The 11,490-nt window shown below is 39.8% G+C and overlaps 1 protein-coding gene across 4 annotated transcripts; it reads right to left on the bottom strand.

Annotated features, from left to right (window-relative positions):
* Nucleotides 1–20: 20 nt before the first annotated feature.
* On the bottom strand, nt 21–10,749 carry MRPS10 (mitochondrial ribosomal protein S10). 4 transcript variants are annotated; one of them, XM_079934159.1, is made up of 7 exons: nt 10,692–10,749; nt 7,922–7,986; nt 7,761–7,833; nt 5,652–5,788; nt 4,567–4,675; nt 3,350–3,439; nt 21–2,883 (listed from the first exon to the last, which is right to left on the bottom strand). In XM_079934159.1, exons 1-7 carry the CDS (start codon nt 10,737–10,739, stop codon nt 2,803–2,805), a joined length of 603 nt encoding a protein of 200 aa, XP_079790285.1. In that variant the 5' UTR covers nt 10,740–10,749; the 3' UTR covers nt 21–2,802. The 4 variants fall into 4 exon arrangements, with proteins under 4 accessions (XP_079790285.1, XP_079790286.1, XP_079790283.1 ...); XM_079934160.1 differs by having other exon boundaries at nt 9,790–10,729; XM_079934157.1 differs by lacking the exon at nt 10,692–10,749 and having other exon boundaries at nt 7,922–9,778.
* Between the last annotated feature and the right edge of the window lie 741 nt (nt 10,750–11,490).

Raw genomic sequence — 11,490 nt, 5'->3', positions numbered from 1 at the left:
AGCACAATCTAAAAGTCGAGAGTTATGTTTTATTTAGTGGACAAAACTGAGGACTTAAGCTCGGGACACAGCATCTCAGATAACTCTGAGAGACTGCTCCGAAGAGGCAAGGGGGAGAGCCAGGATATACAGAGGTTTTTGCAATAAGGACCAGGTATTCGGAACATCAAAAGATTACCATTAATTAAAGAAAACCAGGTGTCTCGAGTTAAGGAATTCTGCACTTTTCTAAGTATGGGGAGATGCAAGTTTGGGCTCACTGAAATCATTCCTTTGATACGCACTTCAGCTATCTGGGGGCAGTATCTTGTGCTTCTCATCCTGAGTCTCCTCAGGGTGCACTGTCAGGGTGGCTGTAACGTGACGGCTTGATGGCTGCAACATCCTTTGTTTACTGATATGGCAGGCAATGTTCTTCATTCACATAGCTAGTATTTATTGAATGTCTTATTATCTGCCTGGTACTGTGTGAGGTGCTTTACAAGTTACCTAATTCAATACTCCAACCTTCATAAGTTTTATTTCCTACATTTTACTAATGAGTAAACTGAGGCTCTGAGAGGGTTAAACACCTTGCCTGTTTATAGCAGTTAGTGGGTTTGAACTCTTATCTGACTCAGGCCTGTTTTCTCTACTCGGCTACTCATGAATGTGGCAGTAAAGCTAATTTAATAGTGTAAGAAAGGAAGAAGGGTAGCTGACAAACAGAAATGTTACAAAAATAGACTGATTTAAAATAACTGCTTTATGTATTTACTGTGGCATATCTAAGTGGCCAAAGGACATATAATTCTCTTTGAAAGCATCAAAACTAGGCACTGAACGAGTTTAATCTGTAGAGTCTACCAATAATTTAAAACAGACCTTTACACTATTTTATTTAATATGAAAAGAAACTATACTTCAGATCAGAGAAAATAACAGTGAACTTAGGGCTTCACCTCAATAAAAAACCGTCTCACTTCCTACCTGCCTTCTGCCATCCTGACATCAGGTCTAGTTTTCTCACTACCTACCGTCACCACCATGAACAGAAAGTTGAGACTTGGGCATTAATTCTAATTTTCAGAACATACATTTTACTCAGGAGACCCAATTAAAAAACAAACAAAAAGACCCTTCTCAGTCTATCAGAATAAAGAAATTACCTAGTTTATATCAAGTAGGCTTCAAATATGCCAAGGAAATACCATTAATTTTTGTTGTGTGTGTAGTTTATCTCTGTATTTATCTTAAAACAAGATTTTAATATATAATTGGAAGTGCTAAGTAATCTGGTTTAGAGGCTACTTTAGTCTGAAAACAGCTGGAAGTGGATGTACACCTTTAAAAGAGAGCCACTGGAGGCGAGTATGCAGAAGTCATCCTATTATAATAAAGTGATTGACACTGTCTGTAAAAAAAGCACAAAAAAAGGATTAGATGTGGATCTACATTTTTGAAGAATTATTTCTTTCGAAATGAAAATGAGTCACAATGGCTGCTTTGCTAGATACAGTTAATTTTATACTGCTCTTGATTTATTGACTAGTTCTTAATCCTGAGGCTTATACCTGGGATAAACAGGCTTTAGGCATTTGTGAATGACACACTAGACAACTGAGCTGCAAACAGAATGAGGTCATGGGGCACAAGGCTGTAATTCTTTTCACGTTAATGACAGTAATGTAAGTCTGATACATGAGCAGTGTGCATTCAGAACACTCATACCTGATAGCAGGTCGGGAAAAGAGAACAGGGACTCTAGTTTAAGGGTGGAAAACTGAGAAGTCATAACTACCCCAAAGATATGAAGGAAACCACAAAAGACATGGGCCGGATTCTGCTGTAAAAAGGAAACGTATCACTCCCTTGGGGTTGATACACCAACAACCTCAGCCCACTGTCATCTTGCCTCTTTCAGAGCTTTTTAACTACTATTTAATTTTATGGAAAAGTAGACATCCCCAAACAAAAAGAGTGCTATTCACCAAAAGAAAGAGGTCTTATCAGCATGGAACTTAATAAGGGAAAAGTATTTATTTGTGCCTTGCACAATTTTTGAAAGCTGTTATTGCTATTCAATTTTTGGTATTTACTATAGTGCTGGGCGCAAAGTCAACAAAAGAAAAGCTTATTGAATAAATGAATTATAGGATGAATGAAACGATACAGTAATTTCTTGAGAGCTGAAATTCCATTATAGTGACCCTTCTAGGCGGCCCTGAAAGGGTTCGGGCTACAGAAGAATTCGGCACATGCCACAAACGTGCTTGATCTGCTATAAAGTATATCAATTTTCAAGAATGTAATACTTTACATCAGGTAAAACCTGGAGGTCACCACCCCCAAACTAGCATATGTCAGCCTGCACTGAGGTAAATATCAAAAACTTTAACTGCTCAGTGTTAAATTAACCAAAGTTTCCTTCTAGGTTCCTCAAAAGAAAGAAATGCGTGTGAGGAATATTTGAAACACTTTTAGATGAATGAAATGATACAAATCACAATCAGTGCAAACTAATACTTGAACAACAGTGGAATAACAAAACATGAATCTGACCGTTTTGGTACAGAGTGGTCCAAACGGTTTGCTCACATTTGTTAAAATCCGAACTGAAACAATGACACGTATAAAAGAATAGGTAAAGTGGTTCCTGCACAATAGTCTGGTGTATCGTAAACTTCCAATCCCTGCTTTCTACTGATCAGGCCGTGCGGCCTCAGGAGAGCAGTCAGGGTGACCTGAAACTGTCTTCACTGGAGACTCCCTCCACCTGACATGCTCACTTCACATCCCAGCACAAGTGGTCACTTTGAGACTTTATGACTTGCTTTCTTCTTCCTCTGGTATCGTTTCCCAGATTGGCTTCTTGATGTGTTCTGGTAACTGTTCTAATTTTGTCTAAAGAGAGAAAAACAAAATTATAATATAATGTGGACTTAACTCTTCAGCCACAAATGGAATTTATTCATTCTGTTCCCTCAAGTCCTCTTGACTTTTTTCTTTTACCCTCTCATCTTGTTGTAGGGCTTTGAAACAGAGAAGAAAACTCGATAGTAGATAAACACTCTCACATACATAATCTATTTGCTCCTCAGTGATCTCCAGGGACCACCAATCAACGTGGAACCCGTGTCTAGACAACTGCTAAGAGGGAGGGAGGCATCAGAGGTGGCTCCAGGAGGACATGGGCTGCGGGGACAGCATTCTGTTGAGCTGCGCCCTGCATGGCAGGTGTAGTCCCCCAACTACTGTGGCAACTCTGCCTCCAGGTCCTCCCCTCCACCCAGTGGGCTGGAATCAGGCAGCAATGTATCAACACAACAATACACATCTCCCTCCAAAGAGGCAGAAATTCAAGTCATACCTTTGTAACTTCCATGGCAACTCCTTCAGGTAAGTTTCGCTGAATATATTCCAAGTAGACATCTGCTGTACTCCCAGTGAGATGTTCTAACTAAAATTTCAAACGTGAAATTGATTCATGCTATGCTGGTTAAAGCAAAAATTTTGAGGGTTTTTTTTTTTTTTTTTCTGGTAAAAGCAGTAGAGTCTTTTCTTCATCTGTAAAATCTTACAGAATCCCAATTTAAAAGGAAAAAAGTGCAGATCCTCTGGTTGAACTGAATGAGGGGAGCACAGCCGCAATGTCCCCCTTCCTCCTAAATGCCTTAAAGCCAGGGTTCCATGGAACCCAGCTGGCAAGCACGGTATCAAAACAGTGTAAGAGTTTCACAAAACAACTCAAACCAAAAGGAAACAAAAGACTCAATTGTAAACTAGAGTTGGTATAAGATTTTGTGTGCTCCATGGCAAGGTGGACACAATTTTGGATTTTTCTTTTTCATTTAAGGGTAGGACTATGTCTTAATATTTGTAACTCTCAATGCCCAGTACAGAGCTTCTCATATAAAACATGCACAAGCACTTGTTTTAGTAACATTTACCAATCATTTACTATGAGATGAAATATTCTAAGTGCTTTAGATAAATATCTCATTTAATCCTCACACTAACTGTATGAAATTGGTACTGTTATTATTTCCAAATTAAAGATGAAGGACTTGAGGCACAGGTCACACAGCCAGTAAATGCCCGTACTTGGACCTGGCTGTCCAACTCCAAAGCCCATGCTTTCCCTTAACCACAAGACTGTGCTGACCTGGGAGGCTGCACAAATGAATGATAATTGACGAATGAAAAACCTTAATTCTGCCCATCATGGACATGGAGAATTCAGTGAGCATGTGAGAAGAATTATTAGAGCTGTGTGAAAACGTAGCTAGAATTTTTGAAATATAAGCAAAATTATTCCAATGATAGCTTACTGTATAAAAATTAGTCAACATAATGTGCACTACTGAGTTAAAGTATGAACTACTCTGAAGGATGGCTTTACTTGACTTTGATTTTCCTATCATGCTGCTTCTATAAACACAAAAAAACACTTACCTTCTCTACCACTATCCGGCATGGGCTGACTGAAAGGAAGTCTACTGGGCAAGGTTAAAGGAAAGTTATGATGTGCTAGTGTGAAATCTGGGGCATTTCAAAAAAATGCCTGAATGTCTGAAATAAACTCACCTCTAAACATCTGTAAAGTGTTCTCATTTCATACTGAACCCTGTGCTTCTTGAAAATATGCACTGATTTGAGAAGAGTAAATCGCTCTATTTTCCTTGGAGGTTCATGTCTGGAAAATTAATGGGCGAAGCAACATACTTAAGCTAAGTGATGTTAGAACCTGAGTCACTGATATCAAAGCATGATTCCACAATTTTGCAGGTCAGGCTCACGCCCAATTATAGGCGTTAACTACCATTTTACAGACTTCCATTCGTCAAGACTGTCATCTCTAACAACTGCTGTCATGAAGCTCCGGCTAAAATAAACCTGCAGACAGCAACAGGAACATTTGCCAGCGACCCAAAAACAAGCCTTGGCATGCAAGTGCACACACACATGCCTCCGGCTTTCACACCCTTGAGGTCTCACACTGACTAAACACATGAACTGAGAGGCGCAGCACCGTGGGCTGGACATGGTTGTAATGTCTGCCATGTATTACAGATACAGTGAAAAGCACAAAACCATGGTCTGTTATGGGAAATGTGTGAGTTCCTTCAGTTTTGCTAGAAGGCAAGACTGGCAAAGCTCCATATGGGCCTCGTTCAACATCAGAGAGAGCAGGTGACAAAACATAGGAGGTGGTTATACTTGACCCTGCAGTGACCTCAAGGCCATATGAAGCTCGCCTTGCTCATGCATCAAAGTATTGGGTGAACGGTGTTTCTTAAGGCAGATTTGAAACAGTGAATATAATAGCAAAGATACCAAATCCAAGAGGCCTGAAAGAATTGCTTGTTCACCTAATCCACCTCCCTGCCCCATGGAGATCCCAGACACGAGGGCTTCTTGGGCCTCCTAAGTCTATGCAGTTTCTAGAGAAAGGATTCCTTCATTTTCCTTGTTCACTCATTCTAGTATTTAAAAATTCTGGTAGACAGGAAGGGATGATCCTGCTTAGAATAATATAACAAACCTAATCTCTCCCCATCGTGAGTTTTTATCCCATTTTAAGAGCTCAGACCTAGCTGGGACTGGCAGCATTTTCCTGACTGATTGTGTTATAGCAGCTAACAGGTCAGATTAAGAAAGATCATACTTACACTTTAACAGAGATACCAAGTTCTTTAGCAGCAAGCGCCGCAAAATACTCATAACTGTCCAATACAGCCTTATCATGGCCTTTTACTAAAACTGACAGGCGCTTATATAACGTGTCTGGTTCATCAGAAACGGTTATCTGCAATTTTAAAATCAAAAAGAAAAGCTTCAGTCATGGTTCCTCTAATATTTACAACTGGAAAATTTAACATATTATCCTCACCTGAACAACTTCGGAGTTTACTAATAAGTGGGGAGAAAAATGCTGAGTAACATCTTAACACAGCTTAAATATCTAGATACAACCACATTCAGACTCCACAGTGACCCTTAAGAATCACTTAAAATACAGTTTGAATCAAAAGGATTTTCAAGCAGCCTACAAAATCACCAACGGAACCTTCAAGCTTAATAGTTACTAAACCCCAAATATACAACAGGAAAGGATTCGGGGTTCTGTTAATAAAAGTAGCCTGGTCAGAAGACCTGGATTGAGAATTAAACTCTGCCACTTAAAGCTGAATAACAACGGGCAAGTAATATAATCTCACTGAACTTTAGTTTTCTCACATATAAATAGGACAATACTTGTGCTACAGCTCATGGTATTTCTGTCGGGAACAAATAAGAGAGCATGGATTTAAGTGCTTATAAGTTATAAAACATTGTTAAACAAAGGCGAGCTATTTCTATTCATATTCTTTTTATTAGGTTTGTCCATGTTTATTTTGCCTGCTCTAATAGAAAAATTACTCATTTCTAACTAAAATGTCATGACACTGACTGTACAAATAACTTCTACCTCTTCCACCCTAACACTTAAAGATCTTAGAAATGATGGGTTTGACGTTTCTGACTTTCTTCCAAGAGGTGAATTACCTTTACTTCATTCATCCATCAAACGAGTAATTTATATTACTAATCCAATGTTTCAGAGTTAAATTACTTTGCCCTTGAAAGGAGATCTACTTACTAACCAGGAAGCTAGATATTCACTCTCAATTACCCCAAATAGGGTTGTTGGAAGAATAGAGTCCACTGATATCCTATCTCTTAAGTTGAGGGACAAGAGAAGGGGAATATAGCCCTAAAATGTATAATCACTGGTCTCTACAGGGTTTTAAAGATAATTCTGAATCTGTTACAAATATTAAAAATCAAAAGATTCTGCACAAATATTTGAATTTCATTTAGTTTGGAAAATTCAGACAATCTGACATCACTAGGTCTAATTTCCCACATGGCAACAACTGGCTACAGTAAGTAGCAGCTATCTTGCTTATAAAGGGTACAGCCTGTCACTGTGCCCACCCTGTTACCGTTCCTTACAGGCCTGGCCTACGCAGGCATCTGAGCTGGAGACCTGGGGTTTATATATGCTATGAAGTGAAAACACTGAACCAGCAGGCCATTAGGTATAACACAATTCCACTCTGGTGCTCATGGTGTGCACAGATGATTATATACAGACAAAGGTCTAGAAGGATACGTACCAAACTGTTAAAGGGGATTATTTTTGAGGGGTGGGGCTGGAAGCATTTGGAATTTAAAAAATTACAAATTATAGTTTGTAGTTTTAGGATTTAAAAAAACTACAAATAAAAAAAAAAAAAAAAACTACAAATAATACAAAAACTGGGTTGATGAAATCATGGCTTTCACTTAAAGGAAACAAGGTTACACAGCTGCTCCTGGATTTTCTCTACTTGTGATAATGCTCTCTCTCACAATAAAGCACTGTTCACTGTTCAATAAAGACGTGAAGCCTACCACCACAACCAACAAATTCCATAATATAATACCAAGTATTCAGCGTCATTAATTATGACAACGCTGTACACTATGCTGAGCTAAAAGCAAAAGACTACTCATCCCCACAGTTATTTGGGGTAAATACTTTATTCGATTAGCTCTTACCTTAATAGCCTGAAAGCAACCATGAGCACTCAGGGACATCTGTGAATACTTTCCTCAGGTGCACTGTGCACCTGCCAGTATTCCAGAACAAATTTTTTTATTCATAAAGTGTTTGGGAAACAGCCCCAAATGAAATAATGAGGAAAATTTATTGCTAATGTAGCTTCTTATGCCAAGAAATAGGGAGTGCATACCGTAGGCTTGGTCAAATCCTTGGGAACATCAACGTGTAGGTTTGAAAACTGTACCCACTTCATATTGGTGCTGCTATGTGCGGAAACAAAGAGAAACCTAAGTAAAACAGCACAAGTGCCCATTTTCTTATTCAATTTAGCACATCCAATTATATACTTACAGAAGAAGGCCACCATTTTTGGCTGTACTGCTCCTAGAACTGCATACAGAAAAATTCCTCGAACCCTTAAAAACAGGGGGATGTGTGTTAGAATTAAAATCAATTCCCAAACCATTCATAGTTTCCATTAAAACCCAAAAGATGCAGGATGCTTCAAATAACAGGCTATCTCATTATTTTAGATGAAGATATTGGGGTAACTAAATTGCCAAGTTAGATTTCATTTAAAAAAAAGAGGACAGTGGTAGAGTTGATAATCAGAAAGGACTCTCAAAATACTAGATACTATATTTTTTAAAGCTCAGGAGCAAGAACTTTTTTTTTTAAATTAATTTATTTATTTTTGGCTGCATTGGGTCTTTGTTGCTGCACACTGGCTTTCTCTAGTTGCGGCAAGCGAGGGCTACTCTTTGCTGTGGTGGCGGGCTTCTCATTGTGGTGGCTCCTCTTGTTGCGGAGCACGGGCTCTAGGCATGCGGACTCAGTAGTTGTGGCTCGCGGGCTCTAGAGCGCAGGCTCAGTAGTTGTGGCACATGGGCTTAGTTGCTCCGCGGCATGTGGGATCTTCCCAGACCAGGGCTCAAACTCGTGTCCCCTGCACTGGCAGGCAGATTCTTAACCACTGCACCACCACGGAAGCCCAGGAACAAGAACTTTTTTAAAAAAACAATTCTCACATTAACAGCTATGAATTAAATATGCAGACATCAAGGAAGAAAACATGTGACTTCATTTTCCCATTTTTTTTACAGATTAAATATATTTCAACATAATACTTCTTTTACTTAAATATTTTCAAGCATTAAAAAAAAGCATCTTTATAATTTAATTTATGGAGCTGGAATAAGAATTCTAAAGTACCCTTCTTTGAAGCTTTCATACACCTTTTCCAGCATATTTATTTCTTGGCTTGGGTGAGACAACTGGTTTATAAACGTCTAATTTTATAAGTAAGTTGAAATACACATTGGAATTTACACCCATCTTATATACCACTACTGTGCCTCATACTGCAACAATACAGCGTTTCCAAATCCTTACTGTCAGCTCCCCCTGGTGGAACAAAATTTCTAGTTGTAGGAAACCTATGGTACTGTATGTAATACACATTTGCCACCCGTTTTTTTCTTAAGCTTTCCCAAGATTTAAAAGTGTAAACTGAGAAACTGGAAGCTCAACAGGATCCTGAAAAATACTTTAAAGATGAGAATAACAGTTTAGTACAAATAAAACTTAATTAGAACAAGAGGGTCACCTATGTTTAAAAAAAAAAAAGTATTCTTAGCTAATTATCCTTCTTCTACTCTTCACCCAAGATGGAAGCATATCAAAACTTTCACAGTCTCTCTTGGATCAAGGGAGAAAAGCAAAAAGAAGAAAGGAAATCAAGCACAATACAAGGTAGTAAGAGGTATGTGCCATTTTCCACACATAATCACAGAGGAAATTCCCTCCCCACATTTATACCCCTAAGCCCACAATCCAGTTGTGTAGAAGGCCCACAGGTCTAAGGAATATGACACTTCCCAGGCATCTTCTCCCAGTATAAACCCCCTGCTTTTAAAAAGTTGGAGCCTAAAGTGCTATTACACCCACAAACTAACCTTAAGAAGTTCTTAAGTTTTCCTTCCTTTTTTTTGCTTTCTTTTTTTTGAGGGTGTGGAGCCTGTTCTGGGTAAGTGCGTCTTAAAATAGTTCAAAATTTCAACCACTAACAGCGCCTGATTTAATAACGGTGGTTCTCAAAGTGTGGTCTAAGGACTTCTGAGGGGCTCCTGAGACACCTTCAGAAGGGGCCCGGGAGACTAAACTTATTTTCATAATAACAGTAAGGTGTAATTTGCAACTTTCCCACTCTATTCTCTCACCAGTGTACAGTGAAGTTTTCCAGAGCCTGCAGGACGTGTGATATAAAAACAGATTGCAGAAGCAGCTATGAGAGCCAAACTGCCTTCTATTAAGCCAGACATTAAAGAGATTTGCAAAAACGTAAAATATTGCTACACTTCTCTCTCAATTTGTTTGGGAAAATATGGTTGTTTCCCATAAAAACGTTAATTATGTTAACATGTAATGAGTTTATTAGTGTTATTTTTAAGTGAACAAGCACTTTTAAGATTCTCGGTTGTATTTTCTAATAAGCTAAAAATTGATAGCTAAACCCCACAAAAACCAAAGCTCTTCGGAGTCCTCAACCATTTTTAGAGTGTAAAGAAAGGGGTGCTGAGGCCAAATAACTTAAGAACCGCCGCTTAAATTTTTGCTTTTTCTCCAAAGAACCGAGCAGAGGATATCTAACCCACTCCTCTGACTTCAGCGATTCTCATCTAAATCTCAGAAACCCGGGTATCCGTAAAGTATCTCAATCTGGTTCCGTGCGAAGCGTCTAAAATCTCGTGCCACCTAATTTTCGCGAGGTCAACCTTCTTGACTTCTCTGAGCCTCAGTTTATTTCGCAAACGTGAAAGGCAGGGTCTGGAACATTCGCTATTCAATATCCTTTCCAGCCCTGACAGTCTACGATTTTTCTAGTTCCTGTCTTTGCCCTGACTCATTAACTTACGTTTTATCCTATGAGAGAATTCGAGATAAAATCAGCCCTTTTCTCGCCACCTTCCTGCAAACAACGGGCCGTGCGGAATAAATATCGCGGAAAGCTCCAGATGTTAAGAATGACAGGTGGCAGCCAGACGTAATGGTAACTGTCATTGGGCCAGTTACCCAAGGACCGCCTAGTCCCCCCAGCGCGTCCCCCCAGCGCACCTCATACCTGCCAGAGACGCCGTCCAAGGGGCCCAAACGCCGTCCGCGCCGCCATCTTGCCGATTCCGCTTCCCCGGATCGCTTCCGGGGTCACAGAGGAGTCCGACCATAGAGTTCTGCAAAAGGAGAGAGTGTACCCTTGTGTTCCGGCACCGGAACAACCATAGAGACGCGATTCCACGCGCTCCGAGGGTGGGACTGTGAATGTAGCCGGCTTCCTTCCGGTCGCAACCTGACCTGTACGCCGTCTTGTAATAGTTTCACCTCGTATCTAGTTACCGAGTTCTGTCAGCGCTTTCCTTTTCAAATCGTGTTTGTCCTTTGCGGTTCCTGTTTTGTTGGATGCAAACACAACAAACACATGCTTGGAAAAAATATGAGTAATATATTGACACTGGTTATCTGAGTAGTGGATGAATGGTTGATGTTTTTTCCTATTATAACGGAGCAAAGGGCTTGTGTGCCTGTGGCTCGCAGAAAGCCAAACTGACAGCGGGAGTTCGTATCCGAGTAAGGATTTATTACAGGGCGCCAAGCAAGGGAGTAGGAGACAAGCCTCAGATCCACTCCAACTTGGTATTTGAGTTAGGGGTTTTTTGTTTGTTTTTTAAAGGAGAAGATCAAAGAGACTGGGATTAATCACCTTGTGACATTTCTGAATTGTAGTTTTGGAAGTCACAGTGTCTCTGTTTTAGGATTCCCTGGCCAGGTGGTCCATGACTCGGGATCTGTTACCTCATCTTGCCCTGGAGAAACAACCTGAGTTTGTACTTGAATGGTGATAGCTATAACAGCAATAGCCTTGG

Source organism: Stenella coeruleoalba (assembly GCF_951394435.1).
Source record: "Stenella coeruleoalba genome assembly, chromosome: 10".
In the NCBI taxonomy this organism is placed as follows: Eukaryota; Metazoa; Chordata; class Mammalia; order Artiodactyla; family Delphinidae; genus Stenella; species Stenella coeruleoalba.
Note: the sequence above shows the minus strand (reverse complement) of the source record. Positions and strands in the feature narration are given on the sequence as shown.

Bases quoted from the DNA above. Each gene is read 5' to 3' on its own strand.
- MRPS10 (XM_079934160.1), bottom strand. From the start codon at position 9,891: ATGTCTGGCTTAATAGAAGGCAGTTTGGCTCTCATAGCTGCTTCTGCA. The intron at 3,440-4,566 runs GTGAGTTTATTT...TTGAAATTTTAG, and splicing joins CACTTTACAGATGTTTAGAG to TTAGAACATCTCACTGGGAG. The intron at 2,884-3,349 runs GTATGACTTGAA...TTCTCTCTTTAG, and splicing joins TTGCCATGGAAGTTACAAAG to ACAAAATTAGAACAGTTACC.